Source organism: Micropterus salmoides, unplaced genomic scaffold (genome assembly GCF_014851395.1).
Source record: "Micropterus salmoides isolate LMB-PRFRI ecotype aquatic unplaced genomic scaffold, ASM1485139v1 Ms_hic_scaffold_16, whole genome shotgun sequence".
NCBI classification, from domain to species: Eukaryota; Metazoa; Chordata; class Actinopteri; order Centrarchiformes; family Centrarchidae; genus Micropterus; species Micropterus salmoides.
In genome coordinates this window covers 20,879,530-20,907,345 of record NW_024040707.1, presented here as the reverse complement: position 1 = coordinate 20,907,345, position 27,816 = coordinate 20,879,530, and the positions used below count along the sequence as shown (strand labels likewise).

General features: G+C 41.6%; 2 protein-coding genes across 8 annotated transcripts in view; one reads left to right on the top strand and one right to left on the bottom strand.

The window, feature by feature from the left end:
* pex14 (peroxisomal biogenesis factor 14) overlaps positions 1-8,568 on the top strand; it is a 48,702-nt gene extending 40,134 nt beyond the window's left edge. Inside the window, exons 8-10 of one of the 3 annotated variants that reach the window (XM_038722827.1) lie at positions 803-894; positions 5,879-6,330; positions 7,670-8,568. In XM_038722827.1, the coding sequence (XP_038578755.1) occupies positions 803-894; positions 5,879-6,330; positions 7,670-7,689 (564 nt within the window). In that variant the 3' untranslated portion in view covers positions 7,690-8,568. Of the gene's footprint in view, positions 1-802; positions 895-5,878 lie in introns of all 3 variants that reach the window. The other 2 variants (XM_038722826.1, XM_038722830.1) reach the window with 2 other exon arrangements.
* A 12,448-nt stretch (positions 8,569-21,016) lies between these two features.
* casz1 (castor zinc finger 1) overlaps positions 21,017-27,816 on the bottom strand; it is a 77,827-nt gene continuing 71,027 nt past the window's right edge. For 3 of the 5 annotated variants that reach the window (XM_038722875.1, XM_038722873.1, XM_038722874.1), the window contains exons 18-19: positions 26,795-27,148; positions 21,017-26,029 (exon numbers count right to left, since the gene is read on the bottom strand). In XM_038722875.1, the coding sequence (XP_038578803.1) occupies positions 24,750-26,029; positions 26,795-27,148 (1,634 nt within the window). In that variant the 3' untranslated portion in view covers positions 21,017-24,749. The remainder of the gene's footprint in view (positions 26,030-26,794; positions 27,149-27,816) is intronic. The other 2 variants (XM_038722876.1, XM_038722877.1) reach the window with 1 other exon arrangement.

The window sequence follows — 27,816 nt, the reverse complement described above, 5'->3', positions numbered from 1 at the left end:
TCTTTTGAGTTGCTTTTCATAAATCTTTCAGTAACCCAATAGTCTACAAGACTTTGCAGCCATTGCAGTCCAGTTTGATCATTACATTTGACTGTTGCCAAGTGATGTTGTGTTTTTTGCTAGGCCTTTATCAAAACTCGTCATTTTATAGCTCTCTGTCAAAGTCCTGCCTGTCCCTTAAAAAAAAGTGCTGCAGAGACAGATTTTCAGCAGCAATTTGCCATTCAAATAGTTTGCCATTATGCCCTGTAGCATTTCATGCTGCACCAGTGTGTGTGTGTGTGTGTGTGTGTGTGTGTGTGTGTGATAATACACGCCCCTGATAAAAGACAAAAAGAACAAAACAAACTGCTAAGCTATGGTCTGCCTTCATGAATGTGGCCATTGTTCAAGATAAAGTCATTATCCAAAACACTAGTCACTGGCCTAATCTTTTCTAGATAGTATGGAAAATTATGTAAAAACAGCATGATTCACATTCACTGGACGTCGACATAAGTCGAGGCCATAAATGTAGTGACTGTAGTGGGATTGTTTGTCCTTTCTTTCATCACCAGCCGTAGGCACTTGTGAGGTTGTTATGGTGACAGATGACCTGACTACACAAAAACATGTGGCTTTTAGCATTTCCATTTGTTTACCTTGTGGCCTGTGTGTTTTGTCTTTTTACCAAAGGTTTATTTTTATTATTTCATATTGTTGAGACAGAGCATATAGGAGCTGTTGAAAGATGTATATTGACTTTGCGACACGACTCTGCATGTGACCTGAACAGTGTGCGTGTCTCCTGTTTGTCCTATAGGCATCATCTTCAACCAACCGCGTCCTGGACAACCAAACAGTTGGCGATCTGAAGGCTGAGATCATCTCTTTGAAGGGCTTACTGCTCAGCAGGTAACAAAGTTATCCAGACCCCGTCACATGAAACAGTGTGTGTGTGTGTGTTTAAGGGTGGATGGCTCACTGTTTTCATGCACTTTAGAGTTCCTGTATGCAGTCCATTTGAACCGTTCCACAGTGTTAAACAGGAATAAAGCACCAATTTGATATGTCATTTACTCAAGCATAAAACGTGTTAATTTTGACGTCTTATCTAGATGGGATTTTGGCCACATTTACACCTGGCATAATAGCCTGTTGTGTGGCTCCCCTTTAAGAGTATGAACATAGATGGGTTTCTGTGCAACGTCATCACAAGATGTGCGCGCAACTAGGTGGCAGAAAGCAGCACACTGTGTTCGCGGCATACCAGTTTATACGGCATATCTAGCAGCAGTGTTGGGCAAATTACTCAGAAATTGTAATGAGTTACTTTTTACTTATTACTCATTTAAAAAGTAATCTAATATTTATTACTAGATATTACAAGTAAATAACAAAGAAAGCAAAGTGGTGTGGACCCTGCCACACAACATTGTTCCAGTCAATCAGCAACTAGTTAGTGTTTGTGCACAGGAGTGATGGGAGGAGGGGGGCAGTGGTAGAGAGAGTTCTGTACACAATGTGTGGGACACCAGGCACTGTGAACAGGGAGAGATGGCCGAGAAACATCTAAAGAGTATAAACAGAGAAGAAAGTTATATGACCAGGCAAGGGCGAAGGTGTTTCAACACTGGAGAAGCCTCAGAGATTTGAAAATTTGGGGGCGGAGCATCTGTGGCAGCGCTGAAGGGAGGGGTGTATTTGTTTGGCAGTTGAGTTCAAATATCAACAATCCTTCGGCAGAATCACTTACTCTCCCATTAACTGTTTATCCCGGAACGTTCAACTGCACCTCTTGGTCTTCCTTGCGAGTAGAGTTTGCTCTGTCATCGTCACATGACCAAAAGTATGGCACCCTTGTCAGTTGTAGGGGGTGGGAGGTTATTCACAAATATCCACTTGACCTCACGTAGTGTTGGGTCGGTTTCACCATTCCAGTCCGGTGTAGGAGTTTAAACCAATTTGATTTTATGCAAACCTGTCTGAATCGACATTGTGAGACGTTCTGGCCAACTAAAAAGAGACAACAAGCTGTTCTCAGCAGTATCGACCCCTGAAAAACAGCGGACAAGAACTCAAAAACACAGTAGCAACATACAGTTGGCCTCAAGAAATGTTGCAGCCACTTCACTAATGGTTAAAACTATAAACTAACAGTAATGACAACATAAACCACTATCTTCTGGTCTTCTGGGCTGTTGTTACAATATTTTAACCTACTTTACAAACCGGAGCAGAGAGCATCACACTCTGCTCTGCCTAGGTTGCAAAATGTAAATAAAGATCAACCTCACCTTTTCGAATAGCCTGGCTGTTACCAAAAGCGCACCGGTCAACAAGCCATTCTGCTCTTTTCTAACCACATGCAGAGCCGACCTTCATTATAACTATGTTAACTGCGTTAGCGTTCTTCTGCAACAATGAGGTTAAAAGGACCATCGCCTCTACTCTGTGTCACTCTGTTCAGACACAAATGACAAATATGTGGAATAAGTATGTAATTTAATAAACAGCAGTATAATAATTAGCAATAATTAGAGTGTGTGAGCAGACTTTTATATTTCATCACGTGCAGGCAAAAAATTGGGGAAATTTAAACTTGAGGAGAACAGTGGTGAGAGGGACAGAGAAATCAAAAGGATTGGCAAACATGGGATGCATATTTCATCATTCATTAGAATCTGATAATTTCATATATAATCATGTATCATTTACATAGTTTATAATAGATTATCAGTGTGTTTTCTTTCCAGATTTGCTTGTGGTGTGCAGACAAAATAGAACAGACGCCGAAACTATCTGCAGATGGCGATCCGGCTGTGTCCTCGGCATGAGACGTGAGCCCGCACAGAGCCGGTGCAGACAACTGCAAAGATTAAAATGAAAACTATCTGTTGCCAGACGTGCGAGTAAAAAAACGCACACTTGTGGTCTTGACTCGAGGTCGACGGGAATGATTGAAACGTCTGTTGCGAAATACAGTGATTCGCAACTTAAAAGGAATGTAGAACAGGGGCATTAAGCGGGGGGGCATGGCCCCTCCCCGTCTTCCAGCACCCATGATCATAACCTGATGGTATAATCCAGGGGCAAATAATATTTTTCAAGCCGTTACATGGCGGGCAATAATAAAGTGAAATTATTTCAAATCCTTGCATAGCCTACCTGTGTGCACGTTTAGCTCAGTCAGTACAGCGCGGGACTCTCGTTTGAAAGGTTGTAAGATCGTTTTCAACTAACTGCTATCTTCCTTGTTAAACAAATTGATTATAAGGACACTTTTGAACATGCTTGCAATAAAGCATGTGCTGTAGTGTGTGCGTGCGTTTGATCCGCATTCATAAACCTATGGACGCTTATTTTTATTTCCCTGAGGAAATTCAGGGGAATTCAATCACACATTTACTAAAGGCTTTTTCACAGGTGTGTCAAGTAAGCCAGAGAATCTTTTGAATTTTGTTCAGAACTCTTCAAAGTAAAAGCTCTCAATAAACTTGACATCAAGCATTGCTGCAGAAAAGTTCTCACGCTTTTATTTTGGAGGCACAATCACTTAAGAGTTAGTGACCACTTAAGAGGAAGTGATTGTGTGAGTAACTGTATCTGTGTTGACTGATATGTATTTCAGCACCAGCCGCAATTTATTTTATTTTATTTTTTTCTGCTATCAGAGCAATATGGCCGCAGGTCAGATATTATTGCTGGTGGGCCGCTTATTGCCGACCACTGGTATAATCCCTGCCTTTCATCACGTACATTCACATCAACACAACATTCAGTTCGGGTTGCCTGTATGACGTCAGAGATGATGTAAGTTTGGACTATTTACAGGTGCTTGACAGGTGCATCTAAAAAAAATTTGAACGTTGTGGAAAAGTTCACATTCTTCCGTAATTTAAATTAAAAAGTGAAACTTTCAATTGGTCTAAATTTATTACATATAAAGTGAAATATTTCAAGCATTTTTTTTTTGTCTTAATCTCGATGATTACGGTTTTCAGCTCTTGGAAATCAAAACTCCAGTATCTCAAAACTATTATAATTTTAGAATAAAGTATTTATAATACAGAAATGTCGACAGGAGAAGAGCTCTAATCAGCTCATTAACTCAAAACACCTGCAAAGGTTTCCTGAGCCTTTAATCTCTCAGTCTGGTTCTGGTGCTGAAAATGAACCTTTCCACAATATTAAAATTTTTTAGATGCACCTGTATAGCCATTGTAACAGCAGATTAAGCTCTTCCTGAGTTGGTTTGAGTGTGTCATAATATCACAACTTCCCGAGTTGATTGTGTGTTTCAAAAACAAATAAAATGTCTCAACACTTAATCATGCTCTGTAGGAAAGCAGGAAAATAAAGAGCTGTATGCTCTGTTCTGTCATGTGGAAGTGATCCAGTTACTCAGAGCTTCTTAATGATCAACACAAGTCCACTCAGAGCTCTGAGGAAATGCCAGGTACAAAACAAACACTCTTAATTATGGAAGCGGAATTGACTAACTGAGAACACTTGGCTGTTTTTAACGATTTTTGGATGTATTATGTGTGTAGTAATAAGATTAAAAATATGTTACAAGGCAGAAACAGAGAAAATATTTTCTACAAAACGTACAGTGTACATCATTAATGTGTGGAGATCAACCTGGGCTGAATTATTATCCCAGTCTGACCCTGCTTGAAATGTTGTTGTGAGGTTAAGTACTTTATTACTAAGTACTCACAGTGCTCTTCCAAATTACTTGCACACTTTACTTTTATAGGCATTAATCTCAAATATGTTTAAACTCAGAGGCATTTGAGGTTATACTACTGATTGCACCATTTCCTTTACCTCACAACTTCCCTCAGCCAATTAGCATACTGCAGGCATCAGCTGGTGTCCTGTGTTTTTATGCTTTTATTGGTAAGCAAGAGAACTACGCGTGCATAACTGCTGCTATGCAACTTTTCATTTTATGATTGCAAAATATACATGAATATAAAAACACAACTAGAGAAATCATTTGTATGAACTGGAAAGTCAGCTGTCCTCATCAAATAAAGATAGTTTGGTTGTCTGGGTAGAATCTGATTGTACCTACCACATCTTAATACACAGTGTCAAGTGTTTAGCATCACTGTTGTTAAATGTCTCATTGTATACTGCTGGACGTCCCCTCATTCTTTATAGCATCGTTCCTCAGTCTAGTCAGGCACAGCCCAGCTCAGCCAGGCCCATTAGCATGCATGATTATGTATCAGTGTCTATAATGAAGCAAGAGTGTACATCAGAAAAGCAGCGAGGACAAAATTTGCCTCAGAACCATCTAGTTGAGCGTGTTTTGTTCCCCTCATACATTCTAATCAGCAATAATCCCTTTGTCATTTGCTTTCTTGACTTCGTCCTGACTCTCACAATGAGTTTTCTGGCAAAGGCTTGAATCACAAAATAAAGGGCTCCACATCACCATCTGTTTCCAAACGTGTTCTCTACCAGATCCAAATCATCTCCAAACTGTTTTTTTAAACCCCCAAGAAGTGCTGATCCCATTACGATTCAACGTTGTATTTTTTGATCTTAAAAGCTGCAGTGGATGTAATTAAAGAAATCTTTACCAGGTGTGGTGAACATCTGGATGTTTTTTTTGGTGGTGGTGGGGGGGGTTCTCTGCTGTAATTATAAGAATTACATAGGATGCATGCTGAAATATATACTAACATTGAGGATATGTTCCCAGTCAACACCTGATTTAGGAAGCTATATATAGTTTTGTGTTTTGCAGTATGACAAATTTTGGCTGATTACATTGTGGGAAAGCTCTTTTCACACTTTGACAGTGATGTTATCACAGTGATGTTGATGAGGATTGTGAGCAGGCTTCATTTTCTTCCTCTCTTGTCTGCCCCCCCACACACAGGAAACAATTCCCTTCCACTCCCTCTATTCCTAAGATCCCCTCGTGGCAGATTCCTCTGAAGCCGCCATCAGGGGGCAGCTCGCCGTCAGTCAACCACACAAATAGCAGCAGCGACATCTCCCCAGTTAGTAACGAGTCCGCCAATTCTTCCCCCGTCAAAGATGGACACCACAGCCACCAGGATGCACTGGGCGGGCCTGACGGAGCTCACGACATCAACGGAGATGCACTCGGTTTGGGCCTCGGAGCAGCGCTGCCCGTGGACCTGAAGGACCAGGTCCGCATGGAGGTGCAGGGGGAGGAGGAGAAGAAGGAGGAAGGGGAGGAGGAGGAGGTCAGCCACGTAGAGGAGGACGGTCTAAGCATACAGACAGAGGATCGGCGAGGTGGGGATGGACAGATTAATGAACAGGTGGACAAACTGAGGCGGCCCGAGGGTGCCAGCAATGAGAGTGAGGTGGATTAACAGTACAAAGCACAAAAAAAAACCACTCTCCCAACACAGCTTCTCGTCTCTGCTGATGGCTTTGCTTCATTCTACTCCTCTCTGCTCGCACTGATTCTGTTTGTCGTTTTTACTTTTTAAATCCATCTTCACTGTCTGTCTCCGCTTGTTTCTGTAACATCTTAATCTTGAGCAAAATGAGGAGAAGGCGTGGGTTTGAGAAGTTCCTAGTTGACACACACCTTACCTCGATATACTTTTCATCACGCAAACTAAATGACTGCATGCCGAGCCAAGTACCATGATGTGACGTTTTTCTTGTGTGGAGCAATAGTCAAATCAGAATGACTTTAAAAGGCTAACCATACTAACTATATGTGACTTTCTGCTTTTCATTTTCATGATTTGATCAGATAATTCACAGCTTTGCCTTAGTGTCCTTGTACTAGGGCTGTTAGACAGACAAAAAACGTAATGCTGCACGGAACATCTCCCCTGTATAGTGCAACTGTAGGTCAGGAGTCATATGTTGGTACTTCAGTCTCAAAGTTACCGTGAGCTTCCATAGAAGCATTAGCAGAGTTAGTCTCCATGTTGATGGCAATAGGAGAGGACAAGCTCTTCCAGGGCCGGAGCTTTTATCCTCTTTTATGTGTCCTTTCGCATTGGTGTCAGTCTGTCAATAATTCACAAGGCCAGCAGGGTGGCATTTGGGTGAAATAAAAGCCCTGAAATTCGAGATTAGAATGTGATGACGGGCTTTGTTCCATGCCGGTGTCAGAGTGCTCATACGCTCAAAGGAGGGGAAGATAAATGTTTTTCCCCCCCGCTTTCCTTTTTCACTGAGGGCTGAATTGTGCATCTTTGCGAGTGTGTGTGTGTGTGCGCATGGCAGGCAAGAAAACCCAGACTGTCTGCTGAGCTGTATCTGCGTCTCCAGCAGGGCAGCTGATTTGGTTTGTGAAGTATGTTAATAATCAAATGATCAACAAATAACAGATGTATTAGTTCATGCAGCTTGAAATGTCAAGGAGGCTAAAAGCGGAAATCTAATACAGAAAGCCCAGTTGCATTGTATTATTTTCTGTGACAAACCCTCCGGTCCAAATTATGTAGGGCCTCCTACAGTGAGTAATCTTTACAGAAAACGGCGCCAATATTTTGTAATTAAGCTGCAGAAAGACAACGAGAGCTGTCACAGATGGAAGTTGCAGAACTTGTATCACTTTTTTTTCTCTCTCAGTGTGGAGGTGGATGGGGGAAGTTTTAAAAAAAATTGTCCCATGATTGAAAAGGAAAGTAATAAATGAATACTTGACTTATTGAATTACTCACTCTGTCTCCAGCTAACAAGAAGAGTCCATGAGTGAGAAGAAGGGATATCAGCTCCTGTGCCACTTCCACCTCCATCACATGGCCTTCGTAGGAGCACAGAAAAAGGTAGAGGGGCACTGCACGTTTCTGTGCGACACCGGTCCTAACCTACAGATTATGTTTAGTTATGATGATTTTGTTTATGTTAAAGATGATGAGACAATGTTGCAGTATACTGTAAACTATATATTTTTGATTTATTTGAAATGAACTTGTATGGATGAAATAGGTTGGTTAAAGAAGTACAGAATCAAGAGGTGTAACTTATGCTTCTTTGCCACTCTAGTTTCAGTGATTAGTTCTCTCTGTAACGTGCTGATTACTGTATGAATTCCAGCCAGTAGTGTACATCAGTGTAATAAATTTGGTTTATCTCCAGTAGAATCTCTTGTTATATTCATTTTAAACCAACTGGACACAGAGTACACACTACTGTAGGCCACTACTAAAGGACAAACCTATTTTAGCTGGGATTGTCACATTTATTTTTTAATATTTCAAATTGTTTTTCATGTTTGTCCTTACTTCTGTAAGTATAACACTTGAAACATACACCGCTAAATACTTGAGAACAGGGAGCCAATTCCAAATCATAACTGGGTCAAATGTACATAATTGGTATTTCCATCCGTTGACCCAATTAACATAAAAGGAAAGAAAAATGCTCAATAACAAAGAAAAACTCAAATCACACACAAGTCGCTCTTTCAGTGGGTTGTGTAATTTCTTTATGTTTAATATATGCTGACTTTTAAGATGAATGTGGTTATGTGTGTTCATGTGCAGGAAGTTTTTCTGCAACATTCAGTATAACAATTTGTATCAGTTTGTGACTAATAAAATCAGACCAACTGTGTGTTGTATTTGTTTACCAAGTTTGAGCCTTATCACTTGTAACATCAGTACTGTACATGTGTCACCATTATAAAAAAAAAAAGAAAAAAAATCCTACGTGTCTAAATGTCAAGTGATCTAAATCCAAAGGTCTGTGATTTCTGAAACATTTTTTGCTCAAGGTTTCTGTAAGACCAGGCACAGATGCTACAGTACTTGGGTTTATACTGTATGTAGAATCGTGAATCACCTTTTTACTGAAATTTCTGAAAGCACGACAGGGCGGGGAATTTCAGCCTACTTTTCAGCTTTCTCTCTGGAAATGAGTAAGCGACAGAGTTGCAGATACAGACGGGGGACAAATTAAAGGTAAATAAAAGTGTGGAGAAATATATCAAATACAGATGTGTCCATGCACCAGGGCACACTGAATGGTTTGGTGAGTGTGAAAATGAAGTATGTAATGATGACCTGTGGACCAGCGTGTATTACACCAAATTATATAATCTTAACTTTCATCTTCAAATTTATTTAGTGATGCCTGTGACTGTCACTAAGGCTACATGGTTATGTTTGTTTTGTATCTGCTGCAAAAAAAAAATCTTGATCTCTGTGACATTAAATAAAGGAGGTATCTATAAATGAGGGAATATCTTATGGAAGAGTCAATAGAGTTCCACAGACCTGGCAAGGGGCACTAAAGCTGTAACAGGCTCGTGGTGGCCTGACTCCATACTAAGACACTTTTCCTTTAATTTGTCACCCATCTGTAGTTACACATACGAGTGAAGTTTTGTTTGTTTGTGTAGGCGTATCGTCAGTGTGACTTTTGGTTTCTGTAGTGGGAGTACTGCCTTCTCGAAAAGGGTTTCCTATTCTATTTACATTACATACTTTCAAGATGTTGAAGATAGCCATTAAATTACATTATTTATTTTTAAATACAACACTTTGTGATTAATCCAACAGTACAGAAACCTCTGAGGCAGTGTGACACAGGCAGAGAGAAGGAAAAGAAAGGGGAGGTAGTCAGTGCAGACAAAAGGTAAGCTGTGACAGTAATCTGATGTCACCAGGGCATGTGTTCTGCGTCTTACACGAAAAGAGGGACCAGTGCAATTTCTGGGCTTTGTGTTTGAAAATGACCTGATGAAGCGATAACACTAAATGCCAGTAGCCCTGTGAGGTTGCAACACTTAAATTGCAAAATTTAGAGATTGCTTAAATTCATCTCTGGGTCAGCTGGTCAGGCTCAGATTTACATTTTCAGACTTTCAGCAGTCTAAGCTGTTCTTTGTCATTCCCAGCTTAATTTAACATTAGTTATACTGTTAACATGCTAAGCATACTTTAAGCAATATGCCCTGAGTACAGGTGAGCTATACCAATATGATTCAGAGAAGTTTCATTATTACTCAGCATAGTGGTATGCATTAATGTTGCTTACTTATATATGAAGCTATCTTGTACAAGAGTTACATGTATAAGCTGTTGCCATGCTAGTGCATGCGACATGTAGACAACTCCACCGATTTAGCATTGCGTTCTTACAACAACGTTTTTTAGAAGCATCAAAATCGATGCAGCAGAACCACAGACGACGTCTTTTTTTTATTTCACGCATTCTTCCTTGTCAAAAGCTGCCCACCCACAATGCAGCACGACCACCGACAGTCCAGTTGGAGGTTCAGGCTTTCTACAACTACAAAGACCTGTAAAGTGATTTTGATATGTTAATCCAATAGTTGTCAAGATAACTTCTCTGGGCCAAAGTGTTGGACTGACTGACTGACTGCTTATTCCTAGAGCTGCCTGTGAAATTTCATTTTATTTATACAGCACTCCATATGCAGTCATCTCTGCACAGTCAATTGTATCTTGGTGTTTGGTAGAATCAGCCTTTACAGAAGCTATGTCCTGATTGGATGCTGCTTTAGCCAAAATGCTACTTTATAGGGAGTGTACAGCTTGAGATATTGATTATCAGTCGTCATAAGATATAGTCATTCATTTTAATTTACATTTGAGCACAAACGGATGGATGCTGCACACACAGTTTGTGTTGCTGATGAATCCATGAGGTTCCCAGCATGGACAGTACAGCTCAAACCACACACTGCCACAGGTAGTTTTCCACCGTCTTCTGAAAAAGCCCTTTTTTTCCCTCATACGGGGGCATTTGGAATATTGCCATGCAATATCAAGTGTATGAATTTAATTTATCAAGGTCTAAATGATCAATAGCATTTCACATATTGATGAGGTGTATAAACTTCTCTGAGGTTCGATACCACACCCCTTTGTAATCCATTAACCTCTCCCTGGAGTTCAGGCCAACCATAGATTTATAGGGACCTCCTGTAATAAATCCACTTGTACATCATTTAGTGTCTTAGGGGATTTGCAGTGCATATCTGTCCAGAAAGCACCATCCATCCTACCAACATATTCTCATCTACAATTTAAAAGGCTTATCATCCACCAGAATCTGCATACCCTTTCAGATATGAATACACTTCCTGGTTAAAGCTGGTGTATTAGCCAGTAACGAGCGCTTCTCAGTGTGGTATTTCAGTGAGGGATTGCTTGTCCAAGGCAACACCTTGGTTTTGACACCATTTGGCTTCCCGGTTGGGAGCCTTAACCTCATCAATCTTGCTGCTAAACGGAGAGCACTCAATAGGGTAGTGTATCGACGCGCTCTGAACTCCATTGTTCGCTGGAACTGAGCACTCAGCAGGTTAGAGGGCTGAGTGTCTCCTTGGATCAATGCAAGGGTTGTTAGCCCATAGCAGCCAGTCAGAGGGCTACGGTGACTCTGTCTGCACCATGCACACATCATCTCTACTCGTTTCAAACTCCTCCTTGACTGTTGATCCTGGTCCAGCTTTTGTTTTCTCCTCACACTGATTCAGGATCCCTAGCGGCAGAGCTCCAGTTCTTGAAGCATCACGCTCCACCTCTTTCCAAGAGGAAGTGTCTTGTAAAGATTTACATAGGAAAGGTCACGGACGGTGCAGGAAGTGGAGGATGAAATGCTGCTCCTTCCTCTTCCATGTGAGATAAGATGCATGTGGAATGCAGCTGGGAGCAATCTGATGTAATACTTGATATGTGACAAGGCCTGTGGAACTCCACTGGTTGCTTTACCCCTCTGGAAATATCCTCCTACTCCTCGGGAAACCTTGTTTGGACTGATGTTATCACCATCTGCAGTGAAAATCTGTTAATCTTATTTCAAGATGTTCTCATCTAAGTCCTACAATTTAGCACCATTAGTGGAATGGCTGAAACAGCAATGTCGGTCAGCTGATCGGTTGGTCCAGCCCTTTTTATATACAGTCTATGGTCCAGACTGATACATCTGTTCAACTTTTGGATGGATTGCCATGAAGTTTTGCACAGACATTCGTGTTCCTCAGACTTTGGAGATCCCCTGACTTCTTATCTAGCAACACCATCCTTTCATTTAGCCCCCCCCCCTCCCGACGAGGTCACACCTGTGTAATACTTTATGACCACAGACCTGCAACACTAATGACAAAATCAGCTATAGCTGCACTTTGTGTTTAGTGCTAAATAGCTAATGTTAGCATGCTAATATGCAAAACTTATTCTACATTGTGATTTAGATCATGTTAGCATGCTGCTGTTAACATTTAGCGCAAAGCCCCACTGTGCCAAGGTGCAGCCACACAGAGCTGCTTGAATAGCTGTAGACTCTAAGCTTATAATTCAATAGGTAAACAGGCCTAGATATTTCTCTGACTGGTGCTTTTTTCCCAATAGTGTTTTCAGCAGTGAAAGTAAAGAAGCATGGGTCACTTCCAAAACCTCGCCACGGCTGTCTCTCTAAAAGCAGCTTAGCAGCTCTGAGCAGCCGCTGAACACTGGCTCAGCTCCTTCCTGGTGAAAATGAGAACATTTGACAAGCCAAGGTCACCAGGGGGCTTTGCCTGTATAAGGCTTCAAGCGCAGGGTCCAGCGAACACTGCAAAGTCATAAAGCACTTTGTCATCACTCGCTATATAAACTCTCAACAATCAAGTGGGATCACATTCCCCCCCCACCTCTCCGTTCTGTGTGGCCTGTGTCACTTGATTTTCTCCTGGCGTGGTTTCAAATCCAAATGGAGTGTGTGGATGCTGGAAGGCGGTCATGTGGAAGGCTGTTGGGTGTCTTTTGAACCTGAAGGAACGCTTTGCTCACCTTATTGGCAGGTAAAGGAAGGCACTGGTGAGAAGCAATGAGGGAAAACACGGGGATGTGGGTACTGTCTGGCAGCATTTATGAATGTTCCAATAATGAGCCATCAGGAGTGAGGTGGCCATGAGAACACAGAGGGAGACAAGAGGTAGAAAATGAATGCCTGTGTCCTGCGCTGGCGGAGAGCAGCGATGTCGTTGCAAGGAGATTGGATTAACCAAGGGAAGGCCTGTCAGCCTGCTGAGGGACCGCTGCTGCGGGCAGTGCAGGGGCAACAGATGTGGCGCTCGCCAGCGTTTGTGCAAATTAGAGTAATCACAGGGCCTGACTGTGGAACACCTGAAGCATGCTAGCGGCCAGGTGGGCAGGATGGGGGTGGGGGATAAAAGAGAGTCCAAGCACCGTTTTTATCATGGCTTGTGCATTCACAATAAGCCTCACGTAAACAAGACTAGGAGTCTACAGCCATGCTAGCGACTGTGAGGCTGCACTGAGACACTCAGCGGTGCTTGAGGTAAATGTGCACATGCTAACATCTTTGCATTGATAATGCTGATGCTGATGTTTAGGTAGCCTAAAATGTTTACCATTGTCACCATTTTAGATTAGCACGTTAGCATGCTAACTTTTGCTAATTAGCACTAAACACTGACTTCAGCTGATGCTAGAATGTCATAAATGGCAAATAAACATTTATAATTGATGATGGCACCAGATGAAAAGTCAGAGGATAAGTTGTTACAAACTATTCTGAGGGGGACACGAATGGGGACACTAAATTTCATGGCAAAAATGGAAAAAAGGTGTTCAGCCGTTTCACTCAAAACCACAAATGTCAACCTGGTGGCACTAGATGAAAAGACACGGGATCACCAAAGTCAGAAGAGTTCTTGGAACCGCAAATATCAAAATTTAGTAGCATTCCATTCATCCATTTTCAATTAATTTACAAAATTTGAAGCTCAGCTAGTACGAGCAAAGACTGAACAAAACGTAAATTTTCTCTGACTTCAGAATAAATGCATTTGTTTTGTAGGTCTATCGTGACCATTTTTAGTTTTTAAAACCCCAGAATCTTTACATAATAAATGAGCTTTTAAAATAAATTCCCCAGGCCAGGTCCTGTAGGTTTCTAATTTCAGCCGCTGAATCAGAAACTTTCACCCACCACAAGCCACGTGTGAGAATTGATGGGTAAAGTAGGATGGCCTGTGAAAAAGGGGAAGGCGTACCGCCGACCTTGTCCTCCAAAATTGGCATGGATTGTCACAGCGAAATACAATCCACATTTTCATGCCCTTAGTGAGGAGGTGAGCGGGTAAAAAAAAATAATCCCAAAATCCCTCAGTGGACACCCAATGTCTTGTTTTGGAGGGTCTGCGGTACTCACAGAATTCCTCTGGTAACAGAAACCCATAGTGAATGATGGACATTTTCTATTATTAGCATCAGCAGAATCTTCCCAACCTTTGCTTCTTCCATGCTACAAATATCCCATTGCTGATGTATTCCATATTAAATTACTGAGTTTTAACTGAGCGGGGCTGTGCAATGTCTGTTATCAACAACCATAATGTGGAAGATTAGCACACACATGATGCCCACCTGTTGCCCAGCTCTGTTTTACGAAGGTCACAGCTGTGATAGTGAAACCGGTCTTTTTAAAGGCACTCGTGATGTTCATGGTGGTGGGGGGATGGAGGGGGGGTGATATTCAAGAGTCATTCACCAGAAATAAAGCTGATTGTAATGCTTTAATTTTAAATGCATTGCAACAGTTCTGCAACAATAAAAACCAACCAGAGACGATACTAAACTCCCAAACTTTAGACGCCACCACATGCTGTCTCTCAAATGCCACAGTTGTCACATTCCTGTTTAGCCCACACTAGTTCAAGTTTAACCCTCATTTCCACCCAGCCAATGTCAACCCTGTGGGAGCAGTGACATTAATGCTTTCTCGTATATTTTCATTGCAAAAAATACTAACCCCCGAAGAAGGTCGGAAGAAATGTTTTTTTACTTAGGTGAAGGTAAGGTAATTAGTATGAAGCAAGTATACTATGTCCAAGAGTACGATATCATTAACTAACCACAGCTGACTACCTTAACGTGTGTTTTAGCAATAAATCACCATCTGTGCAGTTAGTATGTGCAAAATGCATGTTCTGCCTAGAACAAAAATGACTGCAAATGTAGCTAGTGATCACTTTTCAGCAAATGTTTGTCAAATGTTTTCTTTTCAAAGTTGAGGAGGAGAAAAAATAAAGCACAGCAGTGAAATAGTGACATTTTAATGAATAAATAAAAAACAAAAAACTATCCAGCAAATGGCCAGTGCATAAATACAAAATGTGACCAAAGTATATAAAAAAGATTATGTTACATCACTTGTCTGTTCATTTATTTTATAGATACTGAGGATATCCATTCTGCTCTCTGATAAGGCAACATTTCATTAGCAAGTACAGCAAAAACTGTAAATCTGGCCATTTCTTATGTTAAACAAGACTTGATATGCACATGCATGGTGGCTTGGAATATGAGGAATTAATTAACACAGATTAATAACAGGTGTGTGTGTGTGTGTGTGTGTGTGTGTGTGTGTGTGTGTGTGTGTGTGTGTGTGTGTGTCAAGCATCCTAACACTCAGCAATTACCAACTTCCTTGTATGTACAAACAGACACATCATTTTAAACAGCTTCAGGAGAAAATCATCAGAAATGGCCATTGAAAGGCTTTCTCAATATTAACATAAGAATGAGTCACACGGCGCCGGTGCCAGAGTCAAACGGTTTTACAGCTCTGTCAAAGTGCTGTCCGCTGTGTGTTCCAGCCGTCATCGCAGAGCAGAAACACCATGTTGGACCATTCCAGCTTATTGTCAGCCAATATGCCAGGCTTTTCCCCCTGAAAGAAAACGATCCCATTCCCCTCGGACTCACGTCAAATTAAGCAAATTTACAGCTTAGCACTTAAGAATTCTCAGTTTGCCAAGAAAGCAGCAGGCCTCGCTTGCCAGTTCGCCGTGCTGCGCTGTGGCGATTGAAGTGAAATGAGAATTACTTCTGAGAGAGCGCCGGGCCATTAGATCTTTTGCTCCAAGCGCTCTCCTTTTGGATAAGACTTATAAAGTGACGAAACACTCAACTCGGGAGACTTCTGGTCCAATTCTGAAGCAAACTACTTGAAGGGTAATGGCCACGTGGCTCCGAGCCAGCCTGGCTCAGCCGTTTTAATGCACTTGTTTCTGGTTGCTGTCTGCTACTAGTTGTTTGCTCTGTTGGCAAAGTCGTGTTTAACTCTGGGGATGATTAATCTGTGGCAATGGGCAAACTTGAGGCAAAGTAAAACAAATAGAACACAATGTTTGGTATTTCTTAGTAAACATTTATGTAACAGGGCTGACAGGAGGCTCATTTTTCACAAGCTGTTTAAAGGGCTTCAATGCTAATCTTTCCACTGGATTCTGTTTGTGTTTGTAAGATGACAACTGCGTGTTTACCAAATAACAGCTCCCCTGTAACGTTACACCCCTCCCCTTCATTTTGAAAATGTGTTCACTTCAAACAGAGCTCACAGAAATACAGGAACTGTGTTGGTTCCCAACTCAGCAAAAAAAACACCTTTGATTTTGAGCATGACGGCCATATTTTTACTTGTGGTCAAAGACACGAACACATTCACACCTTTTGTCATTAGAATCAAACATCCATCTACATTTAAAATGCACCAGGAGTTAAGTACCTGATGTATCGTCTCCTCTAGAGGACTTCTGGTAAAGTGTGTGGAAATAATGGATTTTAATTTTCAGGAAACTTCATCTAAAGGTCAAACATTTAATCTAAAGTGCTAAAGTATCTCTCATGAAAAGCTTGACTGACCTACTACACCTTCATATCTATGATAAAGTCATATAGCTTCATATAAATTTTGACTGAATTTAATGTTTCACTTTCACTGCTGAAGTGCTCTTGAGCAAGACATTAAATTCCTGCCTCTTAACAAACTGACCCGACCCGAAAAACAAAAAAAACGAAAGAAAAAGTACGCCGCTTTATCAAAGACAAAAAGATTATGTGGATCAGTGCCATGACGTGCTGATCAGCAGTTTCAGGGCGGGTTAACCAAGTGTGTGAACTGGCCGGCGTTTAATCCAGTTTTTCTGGTTTTTGAAGTTAATAACCACACCGCCGTTGTTTGTTTTGAACTGAATGTTCCAGCAAAACTGTGAGAAGAATGCTTTGTTATCTTTATGTCATAACATAAAATGTGTTGAAAGACAAAGATTTCGAGATACACCACCCTCTAAAGAATGTGAGGTGTGTTTATGGAAAAAGGGAGAAAGTTACCCGGCCGGAAACAAAACACACAGGTGTTGCACAACAGAGTTATATATGATTCAAAACCTGCTGAGCCTATACAGAAGTAGGCCTGTGCTTCATACAGCATAGGACCTTTAAAAGATAATTATATATTTTTATATTTGGAGGAGGATGAAGTCAATACTCGTCTGACCAGTGGTTGCTATGTTAAATAGCTTAACAACAACCTAGTTCTCTTGGTGTGGTTGGATTTAAATGTGGAAAATATAAAACGGCTGGAAATCTCTTGTTTTTGCAGATCTTTGTAGACCAGCTTCAGTGTTTGATGTTTGAAACTATCTCATGTTACAACTCAGACTTTCCTACGGATGGTTTTAATAGTGATTATTCCATAGACTTGGAAATTCTTGTTATTTTGGGTTACTGCCATGTACTTAATAGTATTCTTTGCCCCTAAGTTTTACTCTTAAATGGCAACATTTTCTGTGTTGTTGCTGAGTACAAGTCCCTGTTGTAATAATCGCTTTGTTTTCTGGTATAGTAACCATATGTAATAATACAGGGCACCCTGCCTGAAGCTAAATGTCTGCTAACAGTCTCGAGATTACACTGTACACCACACTTTGATCCCCACACTAAGATGCCAACACTATCACAGACCCCAGTCACAAACGTTCAAGAATAACAGCGGCATATCTAAACCGAGCCACATAAGGCAAAGCCGCATGTTCCTATGGCCCTGCATCCAATAAGGTCTTGTTAATGGTAAATTGGATGAGTGTGTGTCCAATTCTCCATTTCCTCTGAGGTGTCTCAGCAGCAACAGCTGCTACCAATGGCAAAGCAGCTTTTTTCGCACAGCCCCCTTTTCTGCCGTGTGACTGAGGTCTTTCCAAAATAAGCCCATACACATGCAAAAATAGATAAATGGACATCTATTACAAAGGGCACCAGATTTAAAGTGAGGTCTAACCGGGGTGGAGTGCTGAAAGAGGCAAGGGAAACATCTCATCCAAAAAACGTGAACTATAAATGGGCCAATGAAGCAGTAAAATGAGCGATGCAGCCGTGTCCTATCCACATGATACGTGATATACTGTGTACCTGTGGGGGCTATCGACAACAGGCTGGACTGTGTCTGATGACAAAGATATCATATGCAAGATTGCAGGCTATTTATTTTATGCAAAAGGATCCTCTACTTGTGGCCAGCGCCTTACATTTTTGCAGCGCTGAGCTGGGCAGCTTCGGGGGCTTAGTTATAAAAACTTATCTTGCCACATTTGGGGCAGAAATAATCTGGATAAGTTAAATATCAACTGGGGGAAGCCGTAAGATCTCTGTTTTAACTGCCTAAATCAGCCTGTTTTAAAGTCCCACAGCTCTCATAACCAACACATAGACAGTTCTTGTATTATTTTTAGAGTGTATCATGATTTTGTGTATTTCCAAGGATGTATAGGAGAGCCCAACCGATACTGATACCAATGTTTTTGAGGCTGATATCGATATTCATCTTAGTAAACAGGTAATGAAAACAGGCATCTATGAGTTGAAGTGCAAAGATGTATCAAACCCGGCGACCCTGTACGCAGGATAAGCTCTTGACGATGGATGGATGGACTGTACATGTCAAAAATTGGTAATAACGGTTTGACATTAGCCTCTACTCTACTAGTTCTGTAACTGTTAAGGTTTTTGTCATAGAGGGTTTCATTGGCCTTTCTCAAAGCTGAAACATGTTCTTGGGGATTATCCTTTATGCCTTGATGTGCAATGTGTGCAACTGTGACACAAGAATTTTCCCTCGGGGATCAATAAAGTATTTCTGATTCTGATTTACAAATATAAAATAACAATTAGCATTCAACAACTACAGTACCAGTGAGGATTTAAAAGCAGGCCAGTGGCTAACTGTTGAACGCTAACAAAATCATTTGTGATATCTTGGTTAAAATAGTGAGGGACTTACATTTTGGTACAGTTTCAGATACAAGTTTCCCTTAGCACAGAAAACTCCAGAAACATGTTTCAGCTTTTCAAAAAACAAAGAAGAAAACTATCATGTTACAAACACTTGCTAGGGGGTTTAAACTAGTCACACTAGCTTGAGGCAGTGAATGTGCTAACTTGCCCTATATCACAAATGTCATTGATGGTCATTTTGGCCACTAGGGGACAGCAGAAACAAGCTAACAACACTAACTATCAATGCTCACCTTTTAAGTTGATGTGGCAAGCTTGTTAGCAAACAGTTGCCTATTTACACATCCAGCAGATTCGGAGTAACATTAGCATTCATGCGGAGTCGTTCCGGGTCTCCGGATGAATTCCAATATTCACTTTCATTTTAGCTCTGTTTTTGGTCTCCACCAACTCCTGAGGGAAATATCTGGCTCTTTAGCTGCTAAATGCTCCACTGTGTTCACAAGCTGGTCGATAACTTTGTCTGTTGTTTGGTGCTGAGCAGGTACTTTATCAAAACAATTAAATTGCAGTCAAAAACCAAAGTTGAAAGATGCTAAAATGGGAACTGCAGTCAGGTGATAGTTCTCTGTGGGTTTATCACTACAAGCAACCAATTTTGCATACTGGACAAATAGTCATGTGATCCATTGTTAATATGAATTAAGTTAATATTACTTATAGCCACTTTAAGAATTTTACTGCAAGTTCCACAAGGTTATTTTCATTACATTTCTGGTCAGGAATGAAAAACCATGACTTTCTGCTTCAGGAAGAATTTATTTTCCAAAAAAGAAAAGAAAAAGAAAAAGCTAAAAATTGAGGGGGAGACTGGCAGATTAACTGATGTCACAAACAGTCTGTTATTATTTATTATGGTGTCACAAACTGTCTGTTTATTTGAAAGGTATGCGCCTGGAGGCAGCTTTTGCAGAGAGGTGGGTATTAAACTGTGTTGCATATATCATATCTCACTGTAGTATCTCGGCTTGAATGCAGAGCCCTGTAGGTGCTCTGTAATGTTGGCAGACTTCACGCTGTAAGGTACATACAGTCCAAACAGCCTCAAGCCAGTCAGAGCCTGTGAGCCCTCACTGACCATACTGATCTTGAGCTGTTTTGTTCATTTTTCTGCAGAAGCCTGTGTATACCCAAACCTACACATATTTAGTTATCTTCATACATCTGTAATTGAATATACGCTGTTTTGCTGTATATTTTATGTGCACATCTTTGTCTTGTATTTTCTTTAAACACGTATTGTGTGTGTATATATATGTGTGTTTTTGCATGCTATGCTATAAAATGACAATTCAATTTGTCTATACTTTTGTGTATATGTGCATCCTTTTTTGTTGTAGTAGTGACAGACCATGCACACAGGTATTATAGTTTTAACTTCATCTTATATGATCACACTCTCTGGCTTCTTGGCTGGCACTTTTTATGTCTGTGTTTTTCCAGCTCTCCCTCTGTGGCTATTACTGCAGGATTCAGGAACAGGCAGGCGGTGAGTCCAGGGCGGACAAATCTTCATAAATCCTTCCACAGTGGCTACCCTCTTCAGACTCCACTGTACAATATCTGTCTTCATCTAAGAGTGCACAGGCCCAGCCACCTGCTTTTCCTCTGTTCAACCCCCCTCCACGCTTTGTGAACTTAATAAAAGCTGCCATTAAGCAGCGCTTCATCTGTTTGGACCCTAATCTGCCTCATAGGCATCATGTGACCACATATGCAGTGCACACCTGTCGTGTGTGTTCCCAGGCCCCGACTGTTGCCTCTCCACACTGCTCACACTCTCACTCAACCTGTTCCTGGCACATCAACCGACTGCATGTCAGTGAGGGCTGGCACGCATGCATACCCGGCACGCTCATAATATATACGACTTGTGTTTTGTGAAAAGGTAGAAAGTATGCAATTGTTGAAAGATGTGCCCTACTCCTCAATGAAATTTAAAAAGACATCGACACCGAAAACAGGCCTAAAGTCGTTCAGTATGTTTTTATTTCACTGAGTGAAAAGCTCAATCTTTGCATAAGACATGCAGAAACAGAAGAAAAACATAAATATAACACAATGAAGATGAACAGCACTGTATCCAAGTGGAAATAAGCAGTAGGACAAGAATGAATAGTAGTGCTGAGGGCAACACATTCAAGTAGAGACTTTTTAAAAAACTGCTTCATTGTCTACTTTTCATATAAAATGTATCATGAATCTAGCCAAATTGAACGCTAACGGGAAATGGCTTTTAGTCCAAAAGTGCAATATATTTTACAAAGTCTAAAATGTTGCTCTGTTTATCCACTACGCTGCAGTAAGCAGGCAGCTTTCATATTACACTTTCCCAGCAGTGGAAATTCATCTCAGTTTATTTCCCCACCACTTTTTTATACCATCCTTTTTATTCTGTTAATTAAAACAGTAAAATGATCTGTCGTTTCGGCAGCAGTCTATGCAGGATTTGGAGGTCGTTTCCGTCTGGTTTTTGTGTAATATAATTTTCATGTTTATTCTTTTTTTTTTCTGGTAGATTATATACAGGATGCCAGCTGGCTGACAGATGGTGATGCCTTTACCCGTGTTTTTTTCTTTCTTTTTTTTTTATAAAAAAAACATCACAAGGAAGAGAAGGAGGAAGGACAGGAACAGCTGTAGACGAAGGGACAGACAGAACCAGCACACTGGCCACTGGGTGACATGAGGGAGTGGGAGGAGAACCCAGCACATGGCTCAAGGAAAAAAACAAATAAATAAATAAATGAACTAAAAAAAATAAATGTGCCCTGTTAACACTGAACAAGACACAGAGAGCCATCTTGTTAGCAGTAGCAGGCCTCTAAATCTCCCTAATGGTCCTCTGTCTGATCTTGTTCTCCTCAGAATGTCAAGTGTGAACAACGGGCGACCCCAACAACAAATATTGTTGATTCCTCTACCTGCATGAATGCAGATGTTTATTGTTTGTTTTCCTCAAATTCTGTGACAAAAAAGTGTCCCAGTTGGATTTATAGTGGGAACAAAGCAGGGAAAAGATGCACAAGGTTAAGAAATATGAATCGAAGCTCTGAACAGCTGGGACAGAGCCACAGGTCTGTGTTCTTACAGCCGTGGCCTATCTGTCTCTCACAGAAGGAGACACACACACACACACTTCAGTAGTGTCACTGACAAGATAAAAAGAGACTGAGAGATTGCTGCTGTGACCTTTTGCTCTGCTGCCCAGCACCTTACCCCTCCACATGTGACTCAAGGCTGAAGCACTATCAAGTACTACATGTGTATTGTTATAATAATTATAGTTTCTTTATTTTCAACTTTTTACAAATCCTACTATTTTACACCCTCACACACGCGCCCATACACACACACACACACACACACAAAATTCAAGTGCACAATGTCTCCCAGCCCTACATTGATCTCAGCAAATGATGAGAAAACAAAACAAATGTCGCAACGCCTCTGCGTTGCAGCAGAGTCCCGGGAGACTGTTCAGTCTGTGAACGAGGCATGCCCACAGCAAAGTAAATATAAACCAAGAATTTCAATTAATGAACTAAAGCACACACATAGAAAAATGACAATGAATAAAAACGACTCGTTAAATAAAACAGAAACATTGATGAATGAATTCAAATCAGTGTATTTTAGTTTGAGCTTCTGACATAGTTTGGAAAAAGAAAAAAAATATACTGCAAATATAACGGAATCTGCCAATGCCAAACAATTTCTTCCAAAAAATCTGGGGTAATTAAAAAAGGTCACGCACACAAGCAAACTATGATGAGGCTATTTGAATTTTTTTACTTTTTATTATTCATTTCTCCTTTTTAGGGTTTTCTTTTTAAAGGAAGCTGTTCATCAAAGAGCATTTTGTTCATATATAGTTATTTTTTACAGAGGAAAATACTGTACAACCTTTTTTTTTCTTCTCAAAACAATATCTGGAGGAATATCATCTACACACATTATTATTCCCTATATTATGATCATTTATTTCCAATGCCAAGCTCAGGAGATAATTCATAATCAGTGTGTCCGCTTCTCGGTCGTAAATATTCGCTCAATATAAACCAGAGGGTGGCTTTGACAGATTTATAATTTAGCATTGCCATGAACTTTTTAAGAATTAATTTAAAATCACAATCTGTATTAGTGTTCCTTATCAGGGCGCCGGTTTTCTGGCGCACCCATTTCCTTTTTCTTTTTTCTCAAACTGTCCAATCACAGAAGCAAAATAAAAACCAGTCTTTAAATAAATCACAGAACAACAGTTCTTTGTCACACTAACATCTATTTGTGCATTAAAGCAAAAGTGAACTAAAACAACATCTTTAAAGCAAATTCCCTGTTAAAAGATATATAGCATTTTTTTTTCAGACGGTAAAAATGAACCTAAAAAGTGCAATAACACCCTAAAAAATTTTCTCATAGGAAGGTCACATAAATATTAAATAAAAACCGTTACAACAGGAGCTCAACCACAGCCATAGTGAATGGAAAACAAAATGCCGTTGAGACATTTTCGGTCTGTAAATTTTCAACATAAAACACACTCCCTGACGCTTCGTCTGTCGTCCCCCTCGCTGCATCTGAGTGACTCATCATTTCCTCTGGTCAGTCTGACCCCCCCTCCCCCTCATACACACACACTCATCCCCAGCCCGACTCGCCGGCAGTTAATCACAGCCTCGCCTGCTTTTTACAGATCGATATGCTTCTGACTATCAACACAACAAAAAGACATTGTAATGCAAAGATGCAAATGGTAACAAAAATAATTTTAAATATGCTTATGAGTTATCTATCATCACCGTAATCATCATGGTCAGCTAATATAAAAGTGCACTATCCACACACAAACTTGATTCCTCCGCAGGGTGGGGGGTGAAATTACAAGGGCTGAGCTTGGTTTCGGTGCTAGATGAACATATCTAGCAGAATGTCGGTGGGAGCTGTTGAGACTGGCGGCTTGCTGGACACCTGACTGCAGCTGAGAGTGACCAAACATTTACTGGTCAATTCCACATGTCACTGAGAACAAAGAAAAACATCTGAGAGAGGTGGGAACAAGCAACATGTAACTCCCTCTCTCTCAGTGTCTAATAATAATAATAATAATAATAATTATTATTAATAACAATATTAATACAGAAAAAAAGATCAAATGTTTGAACGCATCCTGTTTCCCCCTTAGTGATTCACGTCCCTTTTTCTACATATCCGTGGCCCTACAGTTCATATCGCCTGTGCCAGCAATTTCCTTTTGTATATCATCGTTCACACACACACACACACACACACACACACACACACTTACATATATAGTTATATAGAGAGATTTGTTTTTGTTTTTCTAACGGGTTTTTTTTTATCCACACACAAAAAAGTGAAAAAAATAAATTAAAGTCAAACATGCACGCACACAAAAAAGACTGATGTGTAGTAAAATGCTTTACATTGCTGCCCTGTGCGTAAAACAGGGCCTAATTCTGTGTGTCTCTGTTCATATTTTTTAATGCATAATTGAATTAATAATGTTGGTCATCTTGTAAACATCATAATAAATCATTTTGGGCCGTCATTTTCTGCACGCTGTTGTTTTTTGTTGTCATCTGAAGTCACTAAACATGATAAATGAGGCCACTTTCATTTTTGTTTGTTCAAAGTACACAGGGTTTTTCTTCAGTTCCTACAGTCACAGTTTTTTTTTCATGGGTCAGGGTCTTGCTTTTCCAGTTGGGAAGTATCAGTGTGATTAACGGAAGCATCAAAACTCTCGCCATTGTCCTTTTCGCCATCGGGCTCCATCGAATCGTCATTCGAGTCACTGTTGAGATCCTCCTCTGCCTCCTCGTCCTCGTCCTCCTCTTCTTCTTCATCCTCCTCCTCCTCCTCTGCGTGCGCCTCCTCCTCTGGCGACAGGTCGTCTTCAGCCTCTCCAGATGTTCCTGTGGTGTCATCCTGAGCTGCTGGCAGACCCAGCGGCGGTGCGGGGTTGTGGCCAGATAGCGCTGCTTCGTGGTGCATCTTCTTGCTGAGGTCCAGTGAGTCGCTGAGACCCAGACCGGCTGCATTCTTCAGGAAGAACAGGGAGCTGCTGGTGTCGGTGCCCAGGTTGAGGGAGCTGTCCAGGCTGATGGAGGACGGTGGGTATGGGTGGGTATACTCAGACCCAATGCTGCCTGTGGGGTAGAGCATGGCGCGAGCGCTGCTGTTAATGTTGTGGGACAAACTGTGGAGGCCACCAGGCGAGGAAGTAGACAGACCCATAGAGGTTGGAGGGGCGGCAGACACACTTCCACCCAGGTAGTGCGACCCTTCCTGTTTGGGGGACACAGACGGCAACTCACCCCGCTCCTGCTTCTCATGCTTTCTCTTGTGGGAATCCATCTGAGACATGCCCACCACTGTGTGCTTACACTCCGGGAAGGTGCAGTGGAAGTGCGAGCACTTGAGCTTATATTTGCAGTCGGGAACCTCACAATCAACACTGGAGCTGAACTGGCAGAAGCCGGCGGCACTGATCACATCTTGCTTGCCATGGTGCTTGCGGTGGGCCGTCACCTTGGTGCTGTCGGTGCAGCGGAAGCCACAGCGCAGACAGTGGAAGTGGGTGCTGTTGCCTGAAAACTGGCAGTCGGGGAAGTTGCAGCTGAGCGAGGATTTGAAGCGCTTGAAGTCGTCCAGGACCAGGTTGTCCACGCGGTCATGGTGCTGCGCATGCTTGTACATGTGGGTGCGGCCGCAGAACTTGTAGCCACAGTTCTCACGTGTGCAGTGGTAATGGGTCACCTTCAGAGAAAACTGGCAGCCTGAGTCCTTGCAGTTCTCGTACAGGTCATACCGCCGGAAGCCCTCCAGCATCATCCCCTCATCCAGCATCTTACGTGACGATGCGGTCTTGCGGCGCTTGCCGAATGGTGACATGTCTTCGATGATCCAGAAACGCTTCTTTGAACCAGTGGCCGTGGGAATGGAGATGGTGTTGCCTGAAAGAAAGAACAGAAACACATTAAAGAATAATCACTTGGTTCACAAAGTAAACCCCACAAACTACAAGCAAATTACGCTGCGAGACCGCCCTGGTTGAAACTCTAATGTGCGACCTTACTCAGGCAGAAGTGGTTCACAGCTGAGTAAGCACAGAGAGCCACACTTTTTTTAATTCCTAATTCCCAGAATGATTAAAGGAGGGAGAAAATGATAGATTGACTATGGAACATGACACTTTTACAGGGTGTCTCCAGCCTCCAAACAGAGGCGGAGCTGTGGGTCTTAACCGGCCCTCTTATCTCCAAGTTGTTTTATGAGGGGCACCCACCTTTTGCAGCACCCTGGGGTCACTGCTAATGATGTGATCCCTGTTCTGCGAGACAGGAAGCAGTGGGCCTCGATAAAACTTGAGGCGTGATTAAAATAGAAGGCTGCTGATGCAGCCTTGTTAATGGAAGCTAAACAAGGCCCAGGTTTCATAATACAGATGCCAAATTTACTGCTCTATCTCTAAATCCTAGTAATACTACAAGGCAAAGGTTCAAGTAAAGTAATTATACACATTTGCTCTGTAACTGTACCCACTCGGTAAGCATGCACGTTTCATCATTTCAACATAAATGTTCTCCTTTTTGCATGCTTTTATTTCCCATCTCTTCACAACTATTCTGTACAGAAAGGCAGGATCACACAGTTAAATGCTGCACAGGACTCAATTGAGAGTGACAGCTGCAGTGTTGGTTTGCGCCGGGGATAAGTACCTGCAGCATCCTGCACTATAGGGACGTCATTTTTAACCGGAGACGGAGTGGCAATGATGGGGCTGAAAGCTGGTGTGTTGGTTGGCATGACAACACTCCGAGTGGCTCCCAGAGAGGCGCTGAGCAGAGAGTATGACAGACAGGATGGAGAGAGGAGGTATGGGAGTGAGGGGAGAGGAGGTCGGAGGAGAGCAGGAGAGAGGGATGGGGCCTGGGACTGGAAGCCAGGCTGAGGAGCGGAGGGAAGAGGAGGTAGTGGTGGTGGAGGAGGGGGGGAAGAAGGAGGTGCATTTTGGGTAGCACTAGTGTCAGCAGGGGTGGTAGGAGCAGAAGTGGTGGCGGGGCAGCCTTGTCCTGGAGAGACAGGTTGACCAGAGAGGGTGAATGACAGACAGGAGGGGAAGAAACAGACAAACGGGTACACACACAAATACAGGGGCCAAATCACACACACACACACACACACACACACACACACACACACACACGCACACACACACACACAGAGGGATGGGAGGTAAAAAGGGAAAGATAAAAGATAAGAGAATGGTACAAAATGAGGCCCATTCAAGACAAGTAACCCAAACACCAGCCAAAACAACAATGATGAGATTGGTGGATAATACTGGCAACACATGGAGAAATGTGAAAATCACAGGCAGGCTCAGATTAAGAAAAAAAAAGCAGAGAAGAGAATCCTTTTTTTTTTACGTTTGAGGGGAAAGTGGCCGTTTCTCCTTTCCTTTCTCCCACAATTCAACCCACTAAAAGTGCTAAAGTAAACATAAACCCACAGGGATGATCTCTGGCCAAAGAAAAAATGTAATAAGCTACATACAGTGCAATAATTCAAACTGCTGATGTATAAAACGGATGTTTTATGGGGATGACCAGGCAAAGTGCAAAATATCATGTCCACGCTCAGAACAACAAGAATACAGCATTGTTATCGACCTCATATATTATGGCTGATGTGTCATTATGCTATTGATTGTAACTCCTAAATCATGAAATATATGATG